At 38.7% G+C, this 27159-nt stretch overlaps 1 protein-coding gene across 1 annotated transcript; it reads left to right on the top strand.

Moving 5' to 3' along the window:
* The first annotated feature begins 7391 nt into the window (after positions 1-7391).
* On the top strand, positions 7392-25526 carry LOC121392528 (UDP-glucuronic acid decarboxylase 1-like). The gene is made up of 12 exons (XM_041523722.1): positions 7392-7640; positions 9842-9884; positions 10782-10859; positions 12543-12600; positions 13136-13316; positions 14844-14948; positions 17734-17793; positions 19013-19134; positions 19740-19859; positions 20994-21156; positions 22255-22358; positions 23919-25526. The coding sequence occupies exons 1-12, from the start codon at positions 7553-7555 to the stop codon at positions 24021-24023; spliced, it is 1227 nt and encodes a 408-aa protein (XP_041379656.1). The 5' UTR covers positions 7392-7552; the 3' UTR covers positions 24024-25526.
* The last annotated feature ends 1633 nt before the right edge of the window (positions 25527-27159 follow it).

The following is a 27159-nucleotide window of genomic DNA, read 5'->3' as shown; positions in this document are numbered from 1 at the left end:
CGTTTTGTTTTATTGTTTTATTCAAATGGATTACTGATTCTGGCTCCTGAGGCCACGTGCTTGTTTAGTTTTACATAAAACTCATTTTGAGCTGCTACAGACACTGGTGACGACCTGAAATCATTGTACAAATGTATGCAAGACGTAATTAATGCGTAATTTTAATGATAAAAACTTTAAAGTAAAGGGTTTTTATTATTATTATTTGTTTTAATGACATAACTATCTAGCATATTGATTTATTCTTACTGGTGCACGCCCGTTGGTGAGAACATATCATTCGTTCTTTTTAATAACACATACTATTTAACACATGTAAGTTTGTTAACAATTTCAAGACATACGACTGGCTGCTCCTAGGTAATGACCAGGTCATCAATGCCATACATCCAATGAAGAAACAGCACGGTCGAAATCGATTACACTGTGACGTATAGTTAACCTGATAACATTTGGTAATTCTGACATATAGTCTTCAAAATAAAAATAAAAAGCTACATTTTTCCATATGCACTTTCCCACAGTCAGGCCATTTCAATATTTATTTATCGTATTTTAGATAGTATATATATATCTTTGTACCTCCAAATTCAAAATTTCGCGAATCTTGCTTACTAGTATCTATATAGGTTGCATTATCCCAAAGAAAAAGTTTTGTTTTGTTTAACGACACCACTAGTGCACATTGATTTATTAATCATAAGCTAATGGTTGTCAAACATTGGGTAATTTTGACATAATGGTCTTAGAGGAAACCCGCTACATTTTTCCATTCAGGTCAGGTCAGAGTGTTTAACGTGCACATTCAGAGCAAGCTGTTGTAGCGCACGCCTATCCTGCGCACAAGTGCTGGCCTCGGCCGGCTCCTCCGTCCAGAATAGGAAAGGGGTGGGGTGGGTTGGAGGGGGGGGGGGGCCGCCTGCACTGGCAGGTGCAAGGGAGCGCCAGCAGTCCGACCGGAGCCGGTAACAGGCGGAGGGTGGTATGGTGCTATGGAATTTGGAACGTCCCGTAGGATTAAGGCAAATAGAGTAGCTCGTTAAGAGGTGTTGGTGTTGACATGTCTCCCTAGGTTTCTCCCCTGTGCGTGCTGTAACCTCATCGTGGTGCAGGGGTGTAACAGTCTCTTTGAGAATGGCCAATACAGCACAAATTGAAATTTTTAGTAAAAGTCAGTATCTATCTGTGATATTTGTATTTTTGCACAGTTCTTTTCACTGTTGTTATTTAAATCTTGAGTTTTTATATTGATGTTGATCATCACCTTATTTGTTTGCATTACCATAGTTTGACACCCAATAGCCGATGTATTTTTCGTGCTGGGGTGTCGTTAAACATTCATTCATTCATTCATTCATTCATTCCCTGGGTTTCTATTAGTAGCAAGGGATCTTTTATATGCATCATCCTACTGACAGCATAGCACATACCACGGCGATACACTGGCTGGAACGAGAAAAAAATAGCGATATGGGCCCACCGACGAGGATCGATCCCAAACGGACCTTGCATCAAGCAAGCGCTTTATATGCATCATCCTACTGACAGTATAGCACATACCACGGCGATACACTGGCTGGAACGAGAAATAGCGATATGGGCCCACCGACGAGGATCGATCCCAAACGGACCTTGCATCAAGCAAGCGCTTTACCACTGATCTACGTCCCGCCCCTTGTAGGCCTACCATTTGAAGAAGACAGTTTCTTGTCAACGTTTACGGAGTGAAAACAGCTGCGGCTCTGTGCAGGGGTGTCGTTAAACATTCATTCATCCATATATTCATTCTGATTGGTAGTACTATGTTGCATTGGTTATTTGTGCAAATACTATAAATAAAATGCATTTAATTTTATTATACAATTAATATGCAGTAAACGCAGCAGGTTGAAACCAATGCAGGGTAGACCTACACTCTACACGGAACCGATTTTCAGCAAAAATAAAATTTTGTTTTGTTTAACGACACCACTAGAGTACATTGATTTATTAACTATCGGTTATTTGATGTCAAACATTAAGTAATTTTGACATAATTATAGTCTTAGAGAGGAACCCCGCAACATGTTTCCATGGCAACAAGCGATTTGTTTTTAATATCCACCATCCAACAGACATGATAGGTCCGGTCAAGTCAGGTTTTAACGTGCACATTCAGGACAAGCTGTTGTAGCACACGCCTGTCATGGGCGCAGGTGTTGACTATCACCGGCTCGTCCGTCCAGGATAGAAAAAGGGTTTTGGGGTGGGTGGGAGAGGGGGGTCCGCGCTGACGTGTGCAAGGGAGCACAAGCAGCCCGACCAGGGTCGGCAGCGGGGAGGGTTGGTTTCGATGCTATTGAATTTGCAAATGTCCCGTAGGATTAAAGCCAAATAGAAAATGTTGCGTAATTTGTTGAAAGTAATTTTGACGCATAATTTTGAATGGTTCATTACAACTGAAAATAGAGCTAATTGGTTGATTTGAGTTGGTCGAGACTCGAAAGGTAGCTCTTTGCAGGAACCTTTTGGGATTGGTTAGAGTGAGCCGGTATTCTTTTTTGAGATTCCCTCTGGATGCAAGTGCAAGTGCTTACAGACAGGATATCACAAAGCACTGCCTTTATATACCAGTTGTGATGTTGTGGTGACTGCTGAGAGTGCGTATGACAAAGTGAAACACCTATAAAGACTGAGTCTCTACAAGTAAAGTTGGTTTTATATAACGACGCCACTAAAGCACATTGATTTTTTTTATCTTATCATCGGCTATTGGACGTCAAACATATGGTCATTCTGACACTGTTTTTTAGAGGAATCCCGCTGTCGCCACATAGGCTACTATTTTACAACAGGCAGCAAGGGATCTTTTATTTGCACTTCCCACAGGCAGGATAGCACAAACCATGGCTTTTGTTGAACCAATTATGGACCACTGGTCGGCGCAAGTGGTTTACACCTACCCATTGAGCCTTGCGGAGCACTCACTCAGGGTTTGGAGTTGGTATCTGGATTAAAAATTCCATGCATCGACTGAGATCCGAACCCAGTGCCTACCAGCGTATAGACCGATGGCCTAACCACGACGCCACCGAGGCCGGTGAGTCCCTATAAGAAGCGAATAAAAATTTTAAAAAATCTAAACTTTGAAGTACACCCCAACAAATCCAGTGGTTAGTAGATGTTTTTTAGTGGGGAACAAACATTGGTCAGCTTGGATGTGCGTGCATACTGGCTAGCCAAGGGGGCATGCATACCGGCGTAGCCCAATCTGATTAAAATTAGCTCTACTGGTCTCACCAGAGACATGCAGGTCAGCTGGACATGAGCTCCAACGGGCTGCTGTTAGATGTAATAGTGGAGCTAATTTTAATTAGATTGGCGTAGCCAAATGGACATGCATGCCGGCGTGATAAACAATCAATTAACGAACGAACCAATCTATCTATCTGGGGCGGGATTTCGCTCACTCGGTTGATTGAAATTAGTTTCCGGTATACTTCTAATTCACCCGAATCATTTCGTTATACCCTCGGCATAATCCCGAATGTTTTCAAATTCTTTTCAAATCACTGGCATGATTTTGCAAGTAAGGTTTTGATTGGTCGAATGAAAGGTCAGCTGGACATGAGCTCCAACGGGCTGCTGTTAGATGTAATAGTGGAGCTAATTTTAATTAGATTGGCGTAGCCAAATGGACATGCATATCGGCGTAGCCGAAGAGACACGCATGCCGGCGTGATAAACAACCAGTCAATTAACGAACGAACCAATCTATCTATCTGGGGCGGGATTTCGCTCACTCGGTTGATTGCTTTGCTTACGGTGCTTGCGTCGCAGGGTCGAAGCACCTCGGTGGACCCATTCAACTGATTTGTTTTTTTCTCCTTCCAACCAGTGCACGACAACTGGACAAAGGTCATGGTATGTGCTTTCTTGTCTGTGGGAAAGTGCATATAAAAGATCCCTCGCTGTATTAGAAAAAAATGTAGCGGGTTTCCTCTGACGACCATATTTTTGACATCCAATAGCCAATGATTAATTAATCAATGTGCTCCAGTGGTATCGTTAAACAAAACAAACTATCTAGCTATGGGATATATCTATCTATATATCTATCTATCTGTCTGTCAAACAAACAAAAATAAAATAATAACAATAATAATAATAATAACATGTACTTACCACGTCCTCTATTGAACTATCCACTCAACACTTGTAGAACATATTGCAACAGAACAGCATAGTAGAACTTTAGCAGTCGTCGTTAGGTAGTATTACACCCATGCACATTTTACATTTATATAAATATGCTTATAAATGTCAAACAGCGATTCTGTTCGTATATTTCTGAAGTTAAACTACATTCAGAGGAATATACGTAGTATCGCTTTGACATCAAGAAGCATAATAATTAAACGTCAACGCATTGTTGACGTCACGTCAAACGATTGTTTACGTTTATATCTAACGTGTCCGGCAATTTTCGTAAGTTAACGGAAAACATCGAAATACCAATGAAATGTGTATTGGTGATCTGGCATAATACATATCAATTATTGATCGTCATTAAGGGCAATATCATGTTTTATGGACCGAAGAAATTGATACTGACCGAGGCCAACGGCATGATAACATGATATTACCCGAAATGCGGTCAATAATTGTTTTATTACATAATGTCATCCATAAGACTCGTACATTCCTGCTTTGTTTATCAGAATCGAAATACGCCAACACATAATTTCCCGCAATACCTTAAAACGAAGGGATTTAGTGACGTCACGTAATCCTATGACATTGTATGACACGCAGTGGAATGCGGAAATAAACAGTTGAAACATTACTAATACAAAAATCAAATTCGAGACATTATAACCAGCAAGAGTGTCAAAAATCATATTAAAAGCAAAATAAAACACAAAATGTGATAAATCTTAACATACATTTATACTGAACAGTTACCGTTTACCTCCAAATGCATTTTTTTTATTTGCAACATAAAATCCTGAGAGTGCCGATTCCAACTGCATTTTGATGTATCATGTACGTTTCTAAATCTGCGAGACATTCCATACACAATTTGACGATTACTGACCTTGTTTTTGTCGTGTTTGTGGAATTAAACTCAGTATGACTAAAGATGTTATCTTTTTGTTGAAGGACAGCAACGCGATTTGTCACAAGTTTGTCACAAGTTTACATTAGCGTTATTAGTAGTTGACGTTGCATACGTTACCTACTCATTAATTGGATAGAATTTTGTCTCATCCTCATTTTCATTGGTTAAATCTCCCAGGGCAATATCACTTTTGATGGACCGGTGAGACCGTCTCAGGGCAATACCACTATTTATGGACGGTCATGTGATTGGTTTTCGACCAATAAGAATACAGATATATTCTCATTATGTAATAATTATCAATTATTGACCACCATTGAGTGCAATGTCATGTATTATGGACCGAAGAAATTGATATCAATTTCTTCGGTCCATAAAACATGATATTGCCCGAAATGTGGTCAATAATTGTTTTATTACATAATGTCATCCATAAGACTCGTGCATTCCTGCTTTGTTTATCAGAATCGAAATACGCCAACGCTTATAATTTTTTGATGGACCGGTGAGACCGTCTCAGGGCAATATCACTATTTACGGACGGTCATGTGACTGGTTTTTAACCAATAAGAATACAGATATATTTTCATTATGTAATAATAGTAGTTATGCAGGTGATTCGAGATGCTATTTTTTGCATCCAATTTTTTTTTTTCCCCTATAGCATTATCTACAATGGGAGGAGGGTAAAATCTACTGAAGAAGTTGGGGGGTTTTCAAACGTTTTAATTCAGTTTATAACGTGTCACTGTTCGAAATGATTCGGGTAAATCTTTTAGCTTGACTGTGTATAATATACTAGTAATTTATCTGACTTGCTCTCGCTTTTAGGTTTTACCTAGTTAATAGCCCAGTGGTAATTTAAAGCGCTCGCTTAATCGATCGACTCTCGGCCGTTGGTGGGCCCACTGGGCTATTTCTAGTACACCACAGCTGGTAGGCCTATATCAAAGGCCGTAGTATGTGCTATCCAATCTGTAGGATGGTGAATATAAAAGATCACTTGTTACTAATAGCCCAGTGGTAATTTAAAGCGCTCGCTTAATCGGTCTTTCCCCGGCCGTTGGTGGGCCCATTGGGCTATTTCTAGTGCACCACAGCTGGTAGGTCTATATCGAAGGCCGTAGTATATGCTGTCCAATCTGTAGGATGGTGAATATAAAAGATCACTTGTTACTAATAGCCCAGTGGTAATTTAAAGCGCTCGCTTAATCGGTCTTTCCCCGGCCGTTGGTGGGCCCATTGGACTATTTCTAGTACACCACAGCTGGTAGGCCTATATCAAAGGCCGTGGTATGTGCTATCCCAGGGCTTCTAGAATTTTTATAAAATCCACTAGCCATGGGATCATTTATTTTTAAAATGTACTAGCCACAATTAAAAATTCACAAGCCCTATTTTACTTTAAGTTAATACAATTTGACTAAATAATAGTAATAATGAGATATGTTGCCTAAAGAGGGATATAGAGCTTAAAAACACAAACATTGGGGGTTGAGGTGGGGACAGGGTATTCATATTTACAAAGTAGACTTTAACTACAACATTTGACAAAAACAAAATTCACTAGCCGTCGGGCATGGCATAAGTAGTTATTTACTAGCCCAACATTGAATATCACTAGCCATGGGAGTGGGGCTACCATAATCTAGAAGCCCTGGCTATCCAGTCTGTGGTATGGTGAATATAAAAGATCACTTGTTACAAATGGGAAAATGTAGAGGGATTCCTCTCAATAGCCGATGATTAATAAATCAATGTGATCCAGTGTGTCGTTAAAGGAAGAAAACAAACAAACGTTACCTGGGGGCGGGGGACGGGACGTAGCCCAGCGGTAAAGCGCTCGCTCAATGCGCGGTCGGTCTGGGATTGATCCCCGTTGGGCTATTTCTCGTTCTAGCCAGTGCACCACTACTGGTATATCAAAGGCCGTGGTATGTACTACTCTGTCTGTGGGATGGTGCATATAAAAGATCCCATGCTGCTAATCGAAAAGAGTAGCCCATGAAGTGGCGACAGCGGGTTTCCTCTCTCAATATTTGTGTGGTACTTAACCATATGTCTGACGCCATATTTATAACCGTAAATAAAATGTGTTGAGTGCGTCGTTAAATAAAACATTTCTTTCTTTGGTCAACATTATCAATTTTGTTAGTAAACTTTATCGTCATTGGGAATTGATTTGGTACTTTGGAACCTAAAACTAAATTTCACATCAGTCTGGGAATGACCGAAACTACAAAAACGTCGTCTATGACACAAAGTACCGAGACTAAAAGTCAATAATCCCGGAAGTATGTAGCATTGTAGGTCAATACAACCAAAGATCTACTTACACGGCATCAAAACGACTGTGACAGCTGTGCACACCTGTATTTAATCAACTAAAGTTCTCGAGTAAATAAAGAAGAGAGCGCCAAATGGTGTAATTTACTGCACGACGTCGACGGCATGGTCGGTGGCATAACTCGTTACATACCGTTGAAAAAAAGCATGAGAATCGCTGTCGTGATGTTCCTCGTCATTCTTGTGGGGTGTGGTAAGCTGGCAGTAAAGTTAAAAGTTAAAATTTGGTTTTGGTTGTTTAACTACACTACTAGAGCACATTGATTTATTTATCATCGGCTATTTGTATGTCAGACATTTGGTAATTTTGACAGGCCTACTCCACTGGTGTAGGAAGCGGAGGGGGGGGGGGGGGGGGTAGGGGGCCCACATTGGTAGCAGCAGCGATGTTTTTTTTAAATATAGATTTATATATGTATTTATTTACATGTATTTATTTATATATATGTATGTATATCATATATATATGTGTGTGTGTATGTGTCCCCCACTTTTTGGTTCCTACCTATGCCTGTGTACTCTTAGGAAATTAACTATATTTTTCAATTAGCAGCAAGGGAACTTTTATATGCACCATCAGACAGACAGGATAGTACCTACCATGGCCTTTGATGTACCAGTCGTGGTGCACTGGCTAAAATGAGAAATAGCCTAATGGGCCCACCGACGGATATTGATAGAGACCGATGGCGCATCAGGCAACCACTTTAGTAGGATATGTCCTTCCCCACCCCACTCCCAGCACTATTAGTCTGCTTTAGCCTTCACGTTTAAGTCAATACTTAAGACTAGAGGGTGGGTTGGAAAGGCACATCCATAAGGTTCGTCAGGTGAGTGTGCTGGAAATTGTTCCAGGAGGTTGGTATGGGGGTGCTCGTACTATGGCAAGCGAAGTTTCTATGAGGTTTCGTGTAATGCTCTGCTACAAAAAAAAAATTTGTATAAAGGAAAACTATAGAGAACTTATGCTCAGGGGGGTAGAGGATTTGAGCATCACATACTGGGTGGGTGGGTTGCTAAGCGAGGTAGTATCGGAGGAGGGTGGGCTCCCAATATTGTAAAATGTAGGCTTGTATTCAGGAAGGGGCCAGATGTAGCCCAGTGGTAACGTTTGATGCACAGTCAGTTTAAGAAGGAAGGAAATGTTTTATTTAACAATGCACTCAACACATTTTATTTATGGTTATAAGTAAGTTTGTTTTATTTAACGACTCCACTAGAGCACATTGATTTTTTTATCTTATCATCGGCTATTGGACGTCAAACATATGGTCATTCTGACACTGGGTTTTGGTTTTTTTTTTAGAGGAAACTCACTGTTGCCACATAGGCTACTCTTTTATGACAGGCAGCAAGGGATCTTTTATTTGCACTACCCACAGACAGGATAGCACAAACCATGGCCTTTTTTGAACCAGTTATGGATCACTGGTCGGTGCAAGTGGTTTACACCTACCCATTAAGCCTTGCAGAGCACTCACTCAGGGTTTGGAGTCGGTATCTGGATTAAAAATTCCATGCCTCGACTGGGATCCGAACCCAGTACCTACTAGCCGGTGGCCTAATCATGATGCCACCAAGGCCAGTTTATGGTTATATGGCGTCGGACATATGGTTAAGGACCACAGAGATATTGAAAGAGGTAACCCGCTGTCACCACTTCTTTTCGATTAGCAGCAAGGGATCTTTTATATGCACCATCCCACAGACAGGATAACACATACCATGACCGTTGATACCGTAATCATGGTGCCTGGCTGGAGTGAGAAATAGCCCAATGGGCCCACTGACAGGGATCGATCCCACACAGTCAGTTTAGAATCAATCCCCGTTGGTGGGTCCATTGGGCTATTTTTCGTTCCAGCTAGTGCACCACGACTGGAATATGGCCATGGTATGAATTGTCCTGTCTGTGGGATGGTGCATATAAAAGATTCCTTGCCACTAATGGAAAAATGTAGTGGGTTTCCTTTCTAAGACTATATGTAAAAATTACCAAATGTTTATTAGCCGATGATTAATAAATCAGTGTGCTCTAGTGGTGTCATTAAACAAACTGTTTATATTAAGGAAGTCAAAAGGGGTTCAGACATGTATTTAAATGACATAGAATGGGCTGCAGAACAGGGGCCATGCCTCCTCCCCCATTTTCCTTTGTTTTGCTCAGAATGCTGAAAAGCATATTTGAAGTTTTTGGACCCTTAAATTTCCTCCCCCAGGCCATGAAACTGACAATACACCCCCCCCCCCCACACACACACACACATTAATAAAGAAAACAAACTTTTTGATTTAAGTTATATGAAGAAGTACAATGTTTGATTAGTAAGCTGTATGTACAATACAATGAAATGCTGGGTACACTGATATATAAGCTTATGTTTTTCTTTTCAGTGCTCTATGGATCGTTGGCATCGGATAAGAACAATGCTTACAGGTTGGTGTAGTCTTCTTTATGTTTATGTCATGGGTACACACACTGAGGCTCCTGAATCTCCTTAAATTTAAGCTTACATAATATTATATTAAAAAGAAGTTTAATGTGTGATCGATGCTTTGTTTTGCCCAGTTGTTATTATGAAGATGGTCTTTTAATAGTTACGGGTTTCATAACTTTCCTTTTCTTCTTAGCTTTTTACCGGCCTCGGTGGCGTCGTGGTTAGCCATCAGTCTACAGGCTGGTAGGTACTGGGTTCAGATCCCAGTCGAGGCATGGGTTTTTTAATCCAGATACCGACTCCAAACCCTCAGTGAGTGCTCCGCAAGGCTCAATGGGTAGGTGTAAACCACTTGCACCGACCAGTGATCCATAACTGGTTCAAGAAAGGCCATGGTTTGTGCTGTCCTGCCTGTGGGAAGCGCAAATAAAAGATCCTTGCTGCTAGTCGGAAGAGTAGCCCATATAGTGGTGACAGCGGGTTTCCTCTCAAAATCTGTGTGGTCCTTAACCATATGTCTGACGTCATATAACCGTAAATAAAATGTGTTGAGTGTGTCATTAAAGAAAACATTTCTTTCTTTTTTTCATTTATTATGAAGATGGTCTTTTGACAGTTAAGGGTTTCATAACTTTCCTTGTCTTCTTAGCTTTTTAAAAATATATAAGATAAACAGACAGGCAGATAGATGACAGACAGACAGACAGTTTATTTAGTATGAAGGCCATAGGTTCATAATATAATCAAAAGGTAGATATACATGGTTTGGCAGATTTAATATGACAGTGAACTTTTAATTCATATTTGGGTCTACTTATTTGAGTAATTTTGTTTGGATCTCTCTGATTTGTATTTGGTGAAATTATTAATTAATTTTATATAATGGAATATTTCAGAGTGGTACGAGCCAATGATCCAAGACTTCAACATGAAATTGATGTTCTACACAAGAAAGTTCGGGATCTTGAGAAAGGGTAATTTATTTTTATTTAATAAAAGACTACACATTTTTAACAAGAGAGACAAAGACATTTGTTGTTAGGACATAACAAACATAATACATAGATGATGATAAAGCAGTGTTGTCATGATATGATTTGTCGCATGTGATTTGTCATGAGAAATAGGACATGCTCTAATAAGTAAGACTCTGACACGACATGTCGTTCTCAGAGTATGATTCAATAGCATGCGACTAATCACATGATAAGAATGACTCTTAATAAGATGAACGGTGATTACCAATATGTTGTGACTCTTTAATAAGATGAAAGGTGAATCACCAGTATGTTGTGACTCTTTAATAAGATGAAAGGTGAATCACCAGTATGTTGTGACTCTTTAATAAGATGAAAGGTGAATCACCAGTATGTTGTGACTCTTTAATAAGATTAAAGGTGAATCACCAGTATGTTGTGACTCTTTAATAAGATGAAAGGTGAATCACCAGTATGTTACGACTTTTTAATAAGATGAATGGTGAATCACCAGTATTTTTCTTCAGATATGGAACAGCTGATTGGGCAGAGCTCTAGGCTTGCTGTCAGTTGAACACTATGATCCAAGTACCCGAGTACTATATCGACCGAGTTAGATCCCTCCCCCACTACACCATAGATACCAGTATCTAGCACAACTGGACTTCTGGGCCCCATTTTATGAAGTGATCTTAGTGCTAATATCACCTTCAGTACCTTTGCTACCTTTGTCACTTAAGATGATTTTAGCACTAAAATTGGTACATTAAACAGAGTCCTGGACCCCGTTTCATGAAGATATTTTAGAGCTAAGATCACCTTAAGTGCATAGCTACCTTATGCCCTTAAGGGGCGGGATGTAGCCCAGTGGTAAAGCATCCGCTTGATGCGCAGTCGGTCTGGGATCGATTCTCGTCAGTGGGCCTATTGGGCTATTTCTCGCTCCAACCAGTGCACCACGACTGGTATATCGAAGGCCGTGGTATGTGTTATCCTGTCTGTGGGATGGTGCATATAAAAGATCCCTTGCTGCTAATTGAAAAGAGTAGCCCATTAAGTGGTGACAGCGGGTTTCCTCTCTCAATATCTGTGTGGTCCTTAACCATATGTCCGACGCCATATAACCATAAACTGGCCTTGGTGGCATCATGATTAGGCCATCGGTCTACAGGCTGGTAGGTACTGGGTTCGGATCCCAGTCGAGGCATGGAATTTTAAATCCAGATACCGACTCCAAACCCTGAGTGAGTGCTCTGCAAGGCTTAATGGGTAGGTGTAAACCACTTGCACCGACCAGTGATCCATAACTGGTTAAAAAAAGGCCATGGTTTGTGCTATCCTGCCTGTGGGTAGTGCAAATAAAAGATCCATTGCTGCCTGTTGTAAAAGAGTAGCCTATGTGTCCTTAACCATATGTCCGACGCCATATCATTGTAAATAAAATGTGTTGAGTGTGTCGTTAAATAAACCATTTTCTTCCTTCCTTATGTCATTAAGGTGATCTTAGCACTAGCACTGCTTCATAAAACGGGGCCCTGCTTACCTATCAATCAATCTCATAACCCATTACATCTCAACTGACATCTAACTTTTGATTAATTTAATCATAAAATATTTAGATTTGTAAAATTCATTGTTTCATGTAAAAAAAAACCAACCTATATATTGATTTGTTTGTAGGAAGAAGACCTACCCGGATGTTAGATTTCTCACATACAAGGACAGAAAACGAATTCTGGTAAGTATATTGCTTTATTATCGGTGTCATTATACAATACTGTTATTTTGTTCACGCTCATAGGTAAGCTTCATTGAATCTCATTGGTTGATGTTATATTGTTGTGTTATTGATGTTATATAAGAATTGTTTGTCAACTTTTGTGAGTTTAACAATGTATAACAATCACAAATTGTGACTGTTATATTCATCAATAAATTCACAAAAAATGACAAGCAATTTTTATAATTACAAACAACACTTCTTTTTAGTGATAAGTACACAAAAATCAAATTTCATAACCTGTTTTACGCAATGACATTCCATTTGACGTAATGACGTCATCTTCTGAGATTTATTTAAGGATAACATTCTGGTTTTTTAGTGACGTTGTTCAATCAGAATAGAGTAAATGGTATATCGGTGGTAAGTTTGTAATTACATTGTTATATTTCAGGAAGAGCAGGCTTCATTGGATTACATCAGATGAAAGTATATTGTTCATCTTGTTGATGTTATAGTGTTACATTGTTGACGATGTACTGTTATGTTTCAGGTATCGGGAGGGGCAGGTTTCGTTGGATCTCACCTTGTTGACCAGCTGATGCTCCAAGGTCATGAGGTGTCCGTTGTGGACAATTTCTTCACTGGCAGGAAGAGAAATGTTGAACACTGGATTGGACATGAGAATTTTGAGTTGCTGCACCATGATATTGTCCACCCACTCTACATTGAAGGTTCGCACTTTATTTCATACACTATACTGTTTTCTTTCAATCTGATTAAAATTAGCTCTACTGGTCTACCAGTAGACCTAACAACATTGCGTGGACTCCCATGTCCAGGAGACATTTCATCTATAAATTACTGTTTAAATATCGACCAATTACACTTTGCCTTTTATAGCGTTATTTGGGAGCATACAAATTCGATAAATATCGGCGAGACTATTTATGCAAAAGGTGAACTTGTTGGTCTATTTCAACATTAAAAAATAGGGGGGAAAGTGCAGTAATAAACTCTGGATTGTATACTAGTATAAACAGATTTTATGGCTATACCATTACAGGGTTTTTTTGGTCTTGAAAATTTTTTTATATAAAGTTTTATATTGAAATTAGTTTCCGGCATACTTCATATCATTTCGCATACCCTCGGCATAATCCCAAATGTTTTCAAATTCTTTTCAAATCACTGGCATGATTTTGCAAGTACGGTTTTGATGGGTCGAATGAAAGGTCAACTGGACATGAACTCCAACGGGGTGCTGTTAGATTCACAGATAATAGTAATTAACCAGTGGAGCTAATTTTAATTAGATTGGTTTTCTTTATGACAGACAATAAACCAGGGTTTGACGTACATGTAAGACCCAAACCATCATTCAGGTTACATGCTAGTTACATGTATGGTGATTAAAAATAATATTAATGAGGGATGAGGGTGGAGAACTGAGTGTCCTAATTAGGGATATGATGTCGTTAGTGTGCACACATAACTACGTATGCGAGATTTTGCAATACACATATGTTCAACAAATGATCTTTTTTTATTGCACTGTCAGAATGGTCTTTAGCACTATAGTAAGATTAAATGGGTATGTAATAAAAGTAAAAGGACACAGAACGGTGTTATCCCATATTTGGAGATGACTTTAAAAAGATGTTCTTCTTTTTGTGAAATGTTGCAATCTTCATCCCAGAAACTATTTCTAAATTTCATCCTATACACTAATTACAGTTTTAGACGATCAGTTCATGAGATCAGGGAGTAGTCTACCCATTTGGGGGTAACCAAACTTAATTAAATTTTCCTGGATCACAAATCGGAGAATAGATTTTTCACACTTTCTTACATGTACTTTCATTCTTGTAATTCATCTATGCTGGGGGTGAGACGTAGCTCAGTGGTAAAGCACTTGCTTGATGCACGGTCGGTCTGGGATCGATCCCCGTTGGTGGACCCATTGAGCTATTTCTCATTCCAGCCAGTGCTCCACGACTAGTACATCAAAGGCCATGGTATGTGCTAGCCTGTCTATGGGATGGTGCATATAAAAGATCCCTTGCTACTAATCGAAAAGAGTAGCCCATGAAGTGGCGACAGTGGGTTTCCTCCCTCAATATCTGTGTGGTCCTTAACCATATGTCCGATGCCATATAACCGTAAATAAAATGTTTTGAGTGCGTCGTTAAATAAACCATTTCCTTCTTGCTTCAACTCTGCTGATGTGTTGCTAAAGAAGCATGCCTTGTGTTTTCCAGTTGATCAGATCTATCACTTGGCCTCTCCAGCCTCTCCTCCTAACTACATGTACAACCCAATCAAAACACTCAAGACAAACACGATTGGGACCATCAACATGTTAGGTAAGTTGTGTGCTTTTTTTAGTTATTAGTCCCCTGCCGGTCCAACTGGGGGGAACTATAGGTTTCAGCTCCGTCCTGTCTGTCTGACTATAGGTTTAATCTCTGTCTGTCTGTCTGTCTGTCTGTCTGTCTGTCTATCCATCCGTCCGTTGATTTATGCCAGTGGTAAAGTGTTTGCTTGATGTGTGGTCGGTCTGGGATCGATCCCCATCGGTGGGCCCATTGGGCTATTTCTTTCTCCAGCCAGTGCACCACGACTGGTATATCAAAGGCCGTGGTATGTGTTATCCTGTCTGCATTTGAAAAAAATATTTTTAGGTCTTTGAAAGTCTTTGAATTGTAATAAAAGTCTTTAAAAGTCTTAAATTCTCACAAGTCATAGTCAAGGCAATGATGGTATCTTTTACAGCTGCATGCATTTGATATTTTTCAGTTACAAGGTTTAATCTGTCATGATGCATGTCAAAAAGCTCAGTTGTTTGCCATGGACAGAAACATAAACAAACTGATTTGGTATTTTTATCACATTCTATTGTCTTTGACTGCTGTGTAAAAGTCTTTGAAAGTTTTTCAAAATGGCAGGTAAAAGTCTTTGAAAGAAATTTATTTGGTCTATATGGTGTACACTGCCAAATAAAATGCCATTGATGACAGTAGTAACATATTTGGCTAAAACTCCTACCTGCAGCGTATCAATCGACAAAAAACACCATGGATATAAATACTACCACCCCTCACCCTTAAAGTGAATCATAACAAAATTGAGGGTCAAGTTGCTAATTTCTGAGATAACGAGTAGCATCTATGACTACCCTAGTTCCACACAAAATTCGAGTACTTTTTTTTTACAGGTATCCCATACATGTTTCAAGCACAAGGCTACTTGACAGTGGTACTAGATAAAATAAAATTGCATACATTTTTTGCCCTTTTTACAACCAACACACTCACATTTATCACCAATCACAGGACTTGTGGTGTTCACTTCTCTATCAAAGGTTGGGTGCACCTCGAACTTTGACCCAGCCGGAAGTTATTTGGTTTAGTACTACCTATAAGAATATGAACCCTGTGGGTGGATGGGTGGGTAGATGAGTTGTGTACACATGTGGAATGGATGAGTGAGGAAGTGAGTGGGTGGGTAAGCTGAATGCATGAGTGGTTTTGGGTGAGTGACTGATTGTAAACATTTTTAATAAAGGCAGTTTTATTATATTTTTGTTTCAGCAAGATGTTTTTGTTAAAGTGTATCATCAGTTCATTAATTAGTTCGACATCCAGTAACTGATTAGTCTTGAAATAGGAATTAATTCATGAAATATAACTGGATATTATGTTTATCTTCAATTATTATATTGTCAACAACTACAAATGTTTTGTTTTCAACAACTGACTTTAAATTAATAATAATTTTATATATTTTTAGCTCACCAAGATTACATTCTATTAAATGTATGTAAATGTAGGTTACAGTTTCTGCAATTGCATTTGCCTTTTATTGATTTCTTTTACCCATCTATTACCAAATGTGATAAAATTGCCAGGCATGTGTCGAGGACGGTGGTAAAGTTTATTAAAAATATATTATGTATCACATGGCTAATAAATATTGTTTTTGTTAAGTAACAGAAAAAGATATTTTGATAAAAAAAATTCTTAATGGTCAATAATTATTACTGTACTAAGGGCTGCTCCAAAGAATTGATTAATCTGAATGTGTGAAAGCAATGTAAATATTATTTTATCTCTGATGGGTCTGGGGCATCGTTTCCTCTGCATCTTTTTTTACCTTAATGAGCGGTCGGTTTAGGATTGATCCCCATCATTGGGCTATTTCTCGTTCCAGCCAGTGCTCCACAACTGGCTTAACAAAGGCTGTGGTATATACTATCCTGTCTGTGGGATGGTGCATATAAAAGATCCCTTGTTGTTAATTGAAAAGAGTAGCTCATGAAGTGGTGACAGCGGGTTTCCTTTCTCAATATCTGTGTGGTATTTAACCATATGTCCAATGTCATATAACCATAAATACAATATGTTGAGTGCGTCGTTAAATAAAACATTTCCTTCTTCCTTCCTTGCTGCTACTGAAAAAATGTAACAGGTTTCTTCAGAAGACTTATGTGTCAGAATTGTGAAATGTTAATTGATTTCAAATAGTTGATGATTAATAAATCAATATGTTCTAGTGGCATTGTTAAATAAAACAAATTTTAACTTTACCTAGTAATATTTTGTTTTGTGGTGGTAGGTATATAAACAATTACCTCCCCATCCCCACCCCTACCCAGTCAGTGTGATGATTTCTGGTATGGCCTATATGATAATGGGGTTTGGGGGTCAGATTTAAAAAAAAATTTTTTATCCCACTACCCCCTTTACTTTCTCACTTCCGACTTCCATCTCACTTCTTCCCGATCTGGCAGCTCCGATCTTTCAACTTCTTTCGCTGTCCACCTCCAATTCCCAGTCCCTGCCTCTCCAACCGTGACAGGTGCTTGTCTCTTGTAGCTATCCGTGCCACACACCTGTCATTTCCCATCAGCTTTAGCTTAGTCTGACCATTTCGAAGAGTGTTCAGTAGTTACGTCCCGAGTCAGACCCCTGATCTTATCAGAGGCCGGACACGGGGATAGACGTGTTTGAAACCATAGAGATATATGGACACATTAAACTCCTAGTCAAGTCAAGTCAGTAGTTACTTCTGGCATTGTTAATGGTCAGATTTTGCATTTGAATGGCTGCTGTCAATATAAACTACAGTCATACTGTGTTCTTGTTACAGGTTTAGCCAAGAGAGTGCGAGGAAGACTGCTGTTGGCGTCCACATCAGAAGTGTACGGAGGTGAAAACAATATTTTCTTTCTTAGATTTTCAGTGTCAAATACATTTAATCAGTTTGAAGTATCAGAGCAACGGAATAGGAGGGGAGGGGCGCAAGTGCCTAGGCACCACTTCTTTTGCCTTTTATTGTGCTCAGAAGACTTAAAAAAAAAAAAACATTTCTCAGGTTCAGGCCTTTCCGGCCCTCCAATTTTCAACCCATCCAACCAGTGATCTGACAGTGACCCATGCCCCTGCTTCTTCCCCACTTTCAAATACACTCTTCACAATGCATATCAAAAATTAAATTAAAATTTTAAGTTTGTTTATTTGTTTTATTATTATTATTTTTTCAAACATGCATTAAGATGAATATTTGTTGAGGCAACTGTCAATGACATCGAATAAGTTATGCTTACTTGTTGGTAGTCGACACATTAATTCTTGTATGGGAAGGCATTAAATCTTGTTTTGTGTTTATAACCTTTGAGGCCATGGTTTGTGCTATCCTGCCTGTGGGAAGCGCAAATAAAAGATCCCTTGCTGCCTGTCGTAAAAAGAGTAGCCTATGTGGCGACAGCGGGTTTCCTCTAAAAACAGTGTCAGAATGACCATATGTTTGACGTCCAATAGCCGATGATAAGATAAAAAATCAATGTGCTCTAGTGGCGTCGTTAAATAAAACAATTTTTTTTTTTTTTATAACCTTTGACAAGGGCCAGAACGTAGCTTAGTGGTAAAGCACTCGCTTGATGCGTGGTCAGTTTGGGATCAATCCTCGTTAGTGGGCACATTGAGCTATTTTTCGTTCCAGCCAGTGCACCACAACTGGTGTATCAAAGGCAGTGGTATGTGTTATCATGTCCTTGCTGCTAATCGAAAAGAGTAGCCCATGAAGTGGCGACAGTGGGTTTCCTCTCTCAATACCTGTGTGGTCTTTAACCATAAGTCCGATGCCATATAACCATAAATAAAATGTGTTGTGTGCGTCATTAAATAAAACATTTCCTTCCTTTGGTGCATATAAGAGCCCATGCTATTAATGGAAAAATGTAGCACGTTTCCTCTCTAAGACTGTATATCACAATTACTGAATGTTTGACATTCAACAGTCGATGATTAATAAATCAATGTGGTCTAGTGGTGTCGTTAAACAATACAAACTTTGATATCCGTAAGCTCTGTGCGCTTTGTTCGTACTGAGATGGCATCAAGCATTAATTGATTCCTTTCTCTTGTAGATCCTGAGGTTCACCCACAGACCGAAGACTACTGGGGTCACGTGAATCCTATCGGTCCACGAGCTTGTTACGATGAAGGGAAGAGAGTCGCAGAAACCATGTGCTACGCTTACCAGAAACAGGTTAACATTGCAGTCTGGTGCTAATATACAGCTAGATATCATTCATCATAGTGACTGAGAAGGGTCCATGTTGTCACAGGTCTTTGTTCTTCTTTCTTCAGCCAGTGCACTACGACTGGTACATCAAAGGCTGTGGTATGTGGTTTCCTATCTATGGGATGGTGCATATAAAAGATCCCTTGCTGCTAATCAAAAAGAGTAGCTCATGAAGCGGTGAAAGCGGGTTTCCTTCCTCAATAACTGTGGTCCTTAACCATATGTCCGACGCCATATAAAATGTGTTGAGTGCGTCGTTAAATAAAACATTTCCTTTCCTTGTTCTTCATTCTGTCTGGGAGTGAGACATAAACATGTAGCCCAGTGGTAAAATTCTCGCCTGATGCACGGTCGGTCTGGGCCGAGTTCAGCCAGACCATGCAGACTGGTTTATGTGCTTCATGGTAAACCAAATAACCATGTCAGGAACCATTAAAATAGTTTGCGAAACAGTAGCTGGCTAAGCTTGGGGCAAGTGTCAAAATAACCATGTTGTGTAACTGTTAAATAGATGTTTAACACCATGTGGTGGTGTTTAACATTCTTTTTCTTTCTTTTTTTTTGCATAGGAACACATAGAGGTGCGAGTGGCGAGAATCTTCAATACGTTTGGGCCAAGAATGCACATGAATGATGGCCGAGTGGTTAGCAACTTCATTCTTCAAGCTCTGCAGAATGAATCGATTACTGTGAGTCACGTTTGTTTGGGGGTTTTCGGTGCAGTGCTTGAAATAGTGGATTACGAAAAACAAAAAGCGGTCCCATTTTTGTATACCTAGCAGGTGAAATAGAAATTTGCCCCTGCTAAAATTACAAAAGAAATTGCAGGTCATTTTTTAAGGGACAGACATATGTATGATTATCTCATGTGCTATATAGCTTGTGATTCAGTTATATTGAACACCCTTGGTTAGCAACTTCATTCTTCAAGCTCTTCAGAACGATATAAAATATCCCTTGCTACTATACTATTTCACCAGTTTCGGTGATGTCGTGGTTAAGCCATCAGACATAAGGCTGGTAGGTACAGGGTTCACAACCCGGTACCGGCTCCCACCCAGAGAGAGTTTCAACGACTCAATAAGTAGGTGTCAGATCACTACACCCTCTTCTCTCTCACTAACAAGTAAGTTCCGGTCTCCTCAAAATATTCACAGCAATGTAGCTCACTTTTAAATTTAGCTATTTTCACTAATAATAACACAATGTTTTAACAAAAATTAAATAAAGCTGTTTAAGAATATTCCCCAGATCAATTTCCATGGAAGGTTTGCAGTTAATGGCTAAGAGAGAAGTTTAGTTTGTCAATATTACAAAATAAATAATTAACTGAGAAAAGTGACATAGAAAATTGAAAACTCCATGGAAACTAAATGCCATGGAAACTGAACTGCAGATTGTTGTAGTTAATTGCCAGGGATCTTAAATCACTAAACTCTCGCAACTTTGCGATCTCGCAGTGCAATCCTAAAAGACTTGCAAAGAGGATGCTTTGTTGTCTAGCAGCCTAAGAGACTTTTGTTTGTAGATATCATTAAACAAATATTCCTTTCTGTTTTTTCAACAATAATGTTATTTTTCATCTTTTTTCTTCAATACTATTTCTTTTTAAACTATGTTTTTGTTTGTTTTTATTTGTTTTGTATTATTTAATTTATTAACAACAAACACTGTCGTATTTAACACCAATGGCAGGAATTTTTAAAATTAATTAATTAATTTTTAATATACCAATTGACAGACAGACTGCAAAAATTCCTGTAATAAAATGGCCTAAGATTAATTTTCAATTACATTATTTGATTGTATTTATTTTGTTTTAGGTGTATGGCGATGGAACTCAAACCCGTTCTTTCCAGTACGTCAGTGACCTAGTTAATGGACTGATAAAACTGATGAACAGTAACTACTCTTTTCCCATCAACATCGGGAATCCAGAAGAACACACAATCATGGACTTTGCACAAATAATTAAAAATTTAGTCGGTAGGTTTGGTAATACAATTATACCAGCTTGATAAAGTGCTAGACGTCAATAAAACATACAGTGATTTTGATGTAGATTTAAATAGTTATTAAATGTTTTAGAGATCTTTATGGCACTTCAGTAAGTCTATGAGGTATATAAATTAGTAATTTTCATATATCCTAGAGATATGCTTACTGTGTCGTAAAACTTACAACACAAGTTAACACTTACATAATTTACACCAGGAAACATGAACCAGTTCCTATATGTAGTTCACAGTTAAGAAACTAAATTTCCACGGCTATCTCTGGCACTCGCCAAATTCACCAACTGCAAATTTTAAAAACAATTTGCTAATTTTAATTTAATTTGCTAAAATAGTTTCATGATGTACCGGTAATTGATATTTAGGTAAAAAATAACCTGGTTTGTGCAGTTTTTGAAATTCGATAGATAATTTTCAACATTTTCTACGGACCCAGGGCTAGCCGTGTTTTCACATATGATGTTTGATGTCTATAATTCAACAATCCATATGCACAATTATTACTATCTATAAAAAAATATCTGTATTTCTTAAATGCAGGTGTTTAAGCATTGTAAATGCATGTACAGTAAAGTACACTTAACAATGAACTTGCTTAGAACGAACAACTGCATAGAACGAACTGATCCTAAAGTCCTGTTTTATCTCCCTATACATTAATAACCAACTTGTACATATGTGTACTGCTATAACAAACTCACTATCATGGACGCTTCCGGTTAGTTATAAAAGTACTTTACTGTATTTACATGTGTGTAAGACATAAACAGCCTAGGTAACCATTGGGCTATTTCTCGCTCCAGCCAATGCATCACGACTGGTACATCAAAGGCTGTGGTATGTGCTATCCTGTCTATGGGATGGTGCATATAAAAGATCCCTTGCTGCTAATCGAAAAGAGGAGCCCATGAAGTGGTGACAGTGGGTTTCCTCCCTCAATATTTGTGTGGTCCTTAACCATATGTCCGAAGCCATATAACCGTAAATAAAATGTGTTGAGTGCATTGTTAAATAAAACATTTCCTGCCTGTGTAAATTCGGCCCATTGATTTTTGTTGTTGTTGTACAGGTGGTCACAGTCAGATTGTTAAGAAGACAGCTATGGAAGATGACCCCCGCCGACGTAGACCGGATATTACACGAGCAAAGAAATATTTAAACTGGCAGCCAGAGGTACTATCCCACAAGTTTTTTGTCTCGCTTCAAGGGGCAGGACATACCCATATATATATATATATATATACCCATCACCCACAAAATGGAAAAATATTTAAACCATGTATATGCAGGGGCAAAGATAAAACAGACCCATCAGGCATAAAATTAATAAAGGGCGTGGTGTTGTCCAGTGGGCCCATTGGACTATTTCTCGTTCCAGCCAGTGCACCACGACTGATATATCAAAGGTTGTGGTATGTGTTATCCTGTCTGTGCAATGGCACATATGAAAGATCCCTTGCTACTAATGGAAAAAATGTAGCGGGTTTCCTGTCTCCGACCTTAATGTCAAAATTACCAAATGTTTGACATCCAATAGCTGATGATTTATAAATCAATGTGCTCTAGTGGTGTCGTTAACAAAACAAACTTTGTCTCGCCTCGATCACATCAAAAGAGGAGATACATTTGTTACTTTTGTGACGGTTAAAGCAGCGTCAACTTTTATGTTTAACTAATATTAAGTTTTTGTGTTTAGCACTGTTTTTCACAAACTATTAATTCTAGATCAATGAAAGTTGGTTTATGTTAATACTAGATCAGTGATAGTTGGTTTATAGTGACATCTACATAATATGGATCTTCATCTCAATGCAATTTGTATCTATGGAAAGAACATATAGATTATCCCTTGCTACTAATGAGAAAATGGAGCGAGTTTCCACTCAGACTACTTGTTAGACATTACCATGCTCTAATGGTGTTGTTAAAACAAAACAAAACTTTAACTGAGTGTGTTTAAAAACATGTTTTAATTTATTAAATTAAATTTATAATTAGCATGGTCGGAGCCAATACTGGGGTCCGAATCGAGCATATGATCCTCTTAAACAATGTTAAAGCAAAACAAACTTTAACAATGTGACTGCTTATTATTTTCAACAGGGATGTTTCTGGAATTTGCATGATTTTTCTTTATGACAATATTGGAGAAATATACAGAAGTTCACATACATTGTTTTTACTTCCTATTTTTTGTACGAGTTTATTTTGTGCAAGAATATATACCACAAGACCACGTAGCGGTCGAGTGATATGTTCTTTTACAAAATAAACGAGTGCAATAAATAGGAAGTGAAAACAATGTATGTGAAGTTCTGTATTTATTACATTCCTTCTTTTATATTTTACCACAACGGTTTTTAATTTAACGTCATAACACCACTTTGTTAAATCTATGATCAAAACTCCTTTATGGATTTGCTTAACATTAAGAATCATGCTCTGCGGCAGCCTTGTGTAATGTTTCAAATACGATTTGACGTAATTTGTAAATCATATATGACGTCAGTAAATAAAAGGCACTAACTGTAGTAAAAATAAAAAGGGAATTCCCCATTTAAAAGTTCCGGTCCAGATAAAACGTATGTGCGATACAAAATAAATTTATCACACGGTTTCAAAATGTCTTTATTACTATAGTAAGATTGAATAGGTATGTAATAAATTGGATTCCTTGATTCCCGTCAAAAAACGAACTTTCCTTTAAGTTGTTTTCTTCTTCTTCTTCAACAGGTTCCTATGATGGTCGGTATCAACAGAACAATAGAGTATTTCCGCAACGAGCTTCATCGGTCTCGCCACAGCGAACGTAACTTACATTCGCCGGACGAGACGTAGCCAACATTCGCCGGACAAGACGTAGCTACCAAAACAGATGCATTTTAATCCTTTTGCTAGAGCTGGGCGGTATACCAAATTTTAAAATAACGAAATTTCTGTTATGAATAATGTTCCCTGCCATTTAGTAAAACACTAACAATATATTTCACGAATGCAAAAAAAATGGGTTGGGTATAAATCAGATGAGAGCCTTATGTATGGAATTTAATTTTATTTAGATGAAATTAGTGGGTGAGCTTCAACTCACGCATGCATTTAAAGCTGATATACTGCTTGATATTGGTGTTGTGTCAGTACCGAATACCGCACTGATACCGAGGTAAATCACTCCAAAATACCGATACTGATACCGAATCTTAAATTTCAATACCACCCAGCTCTACTTTTTCACCTAATTTTTGTCATATACTAATTGTTATATTCAAGACGTCTGGGTTGAACTGTTTCATAGGGCAGATAGAGTTAAAGGCAGGAGAGCATTTTTTTTTTTTAAACCTAATGCCTGATAAAATATTTCATGCAAATATATACATTTAATTTCTTCCAAAAAAGTACATTATTCAACCAATTACATTGTCATCGTATCCATATTGTGACTGATATTTTGGTATATTATTGAATTATGTCTATATGGCCATTATTCAGACAAATATCTTTGTTCGTTTGTAGCTTACAGGGCAGGATTTAGCTCAGTCGGTAGAGCGCTCGCTTGAGTTGTAGGACCCCATGGGGTTATTCTTATTCTAACCAATTCAAAATATGTTGTATATGCTGTCCTCACTGTGGGAGAGTGCATATAAAAGATACCATGCTACTAATGGAAAAATGTAGCAGGTTTTCTCTATGAATAAATAACTGATGGTGTATAAATTTCGCCATCTTTGAGGAACCTTTTTGATGGCACAAAAGTGCCATCGGTAATGCTCCAGACCTCCACAATGTATATCTCGATGATGGCAATTGCCATCTGTGGTGTTACCATGTTCGAGCCCTGTAATAGGTCAAGTGCGACCCTGCCGTTAACATTAAAGAATGAGACAGATTACATCTCACCACTTTACGTGTTCCCAGTATCCGTTCTTGTTGTGAGGTTTAATATTTCTTCACACTGTGATTTCAGCTCTTTTCATTGCTACCATTCCATGTGATGCAGTCTAATGGAGATCAGATCCTAAAATCCAATGGGTTTTTTTTCTCTTAAGATCTGTATTAATGTGTTTAAAGAAAACCTTTATTTAAAGTCTAGACCGAAGACTTCAGTAAAGATTCGCCCAGACCAGCTGAACATTGTTAAGGTGATGCCACACAATGCGAGTGCCCTGTACGAGAAAAGCCGATTGTGAAAAGACAACATTACGATTTTATTAGCTGCTGGGGCAGGATGTACATGTAGCCCAATGGTAAGCGTTCACTTGATGTGCGGTCGGTCTGGGATCAATCCCAGTCGGTGGGTCCACTGGGCCCATTTCTCGTTCCAACCAGTGCACCGCGACTGCTATATCAAAGGCCGTGCTATGTGCTATCCTGTTTATGGGATGGTGCATATAAAACATCCCTTGTTACCAATGTCAAAATGTAGCAGGTTTCCTTTCTTAAACTATATGTCAAAATTACCAAATGTTTGACATCTAATAGTCGATGATTAATAAATCAATGTTCTCTAGTGTAAGAGCTGGTTTATCCTAGTAGCACATGTAGCACATGCTACGAGCTGGTTTATCCTTGTAGCACATGTAGCACATGCTACGAGCTGGTTTATCCTAGTAGCACATGTAGCACATGCTACGAGCTGGTTTATCCTAGTAGCACATGTAGCACATGCTACGAGCTGGTTTATCCTAGTAGCACATGTAGCACATGCTACGAGCTGGTTTATCCTAGTAGCACATATAGCACATGCTACGAGCTGGTTTATCCTTGTAGCACATGTAGCACATGCTACGAGCTGGTTTATCCTTGTAGCACATATAGCACATGCTACGAGCTGGTTTATCCTTGTAGCACATATAGCACATGCTACGAGCTGGTTTATCCTTGTAGCACATATAGCACATGCTACGAGCTGGTTTATCCTTGTAGCACATGTAGCACATGCTACGAGCTGGTTTATCCTTGTAGCACATGTAGCACATGCTACGAGCTGGTTTATCCTTGTAGCACATGTAGCACATGCTACGAGCTGGTTTATCCTAGTAGCACATATAGCACATGCTACGAGCTGGTTTATCCTTGTAGCACATATAGCACATGCTACGAGCTGGTTTATCCTAGTAGCACATGTAGCACATGCTACGAGCTGGTTTATCCTTGTAGCACATATAGCACATGCTACAAGCTGGTTTATCCTAGTAGCACATATAGCACATGCTACGGGCCACGCGGTGATGTGTACATTTATTTTTCCCCTTTCCACGAGGGGATTGCAAAATATATTTCCTGGGAAGGGGACCCAGCTGTTATTTGTGCTACAGCCCCTGCGGATCCTTAAACCAAGTCTGGGTGTTGTTAAACAAAACAAACGTTTTTTCATCAGTAGCTATGCAATCAGCTTCTTTCATATGAGGCATTCATATCATGTGGCGTCACCTTCAGAGTCTGAAGACTCTGTTCCTTGCTGGTACGGTAAGTCTTCAGTATGGACATCAGTGTTATGGGCATTGGCCCACTTGACACCCACATTCATCTCATATTCATGTGACCTTTCATCTGTGAATATGCATTAAAATATCAACCAATCAGATTTCACTTTTTATATCATCAGGGTGTTAATTTTTTTTTTTAATTTTCAACAAATGTTTGACATCCAATCGATTATTAATAAATCAATGTACTTTTGTGGTGTTGTTAAACAAAACAAGATTTTTAACTTTAGTTCTTATTTATATTTGCCAGCTTCGTTCTGATTGGTCAGATGAAAGTTCACCTGGCTAGAAGATGACATTGGGTGACCTCAGATCGTAACATAGGCCCTAAATGTAGTGGATTTTAGGATCTGATTTCCGTTAACATGTTTCTGGTACCAGATTTGTTAGTACTCATCTGCTGTTTGTGTTCACTTTCGTGTTCCTTTTATTAACCAAACTCAACATTTACTCCAATTTTGCATATTTTTTAACCAAACTCAACATTTGCA

The sequence above is a fragment of the Gigantopelta aegis genome, chromosome 1 (assembly GCF_016097555.1).
Source record: "Gigantopelta aegis isolate Gae_Host chromosome 1, Gae_host_genome, whole genome shotgun sequence".
Taxonomy (NCBI): Eukaryota; Metazoa; Mollusca; class Gastropoda; order Neomphalida; family Peltospiridae; genus Gigantopelta; species Gigantopelta aegis.
This window is presented reverse-complemented; position numbering and strand designations above follow the sequence as displayed.

Coding starts and splice junctions, on each gene's coding strand:
- LOC121392528 (XM_041523722.1), top strand. CDS start 7,553: ATGGTCGGTGGCATAACTCGTTACATACCGTTGAAAAAAAGCATGAGA. Junction 7,641..9,841: donor CGTCATTCTTGTGGGGTGTG/GTAAGCTGGCAG, acceptor TTTTCTTTTCAG/TGCTCTATGGATCGTTGGCA. Junction 19,860..20,993: donor TGCAGAATGAATCGATTACT/GTGAGTCACGTT, acceptor ATTTTGTTTTAG/GTGTATGGCGATGGAACTCA.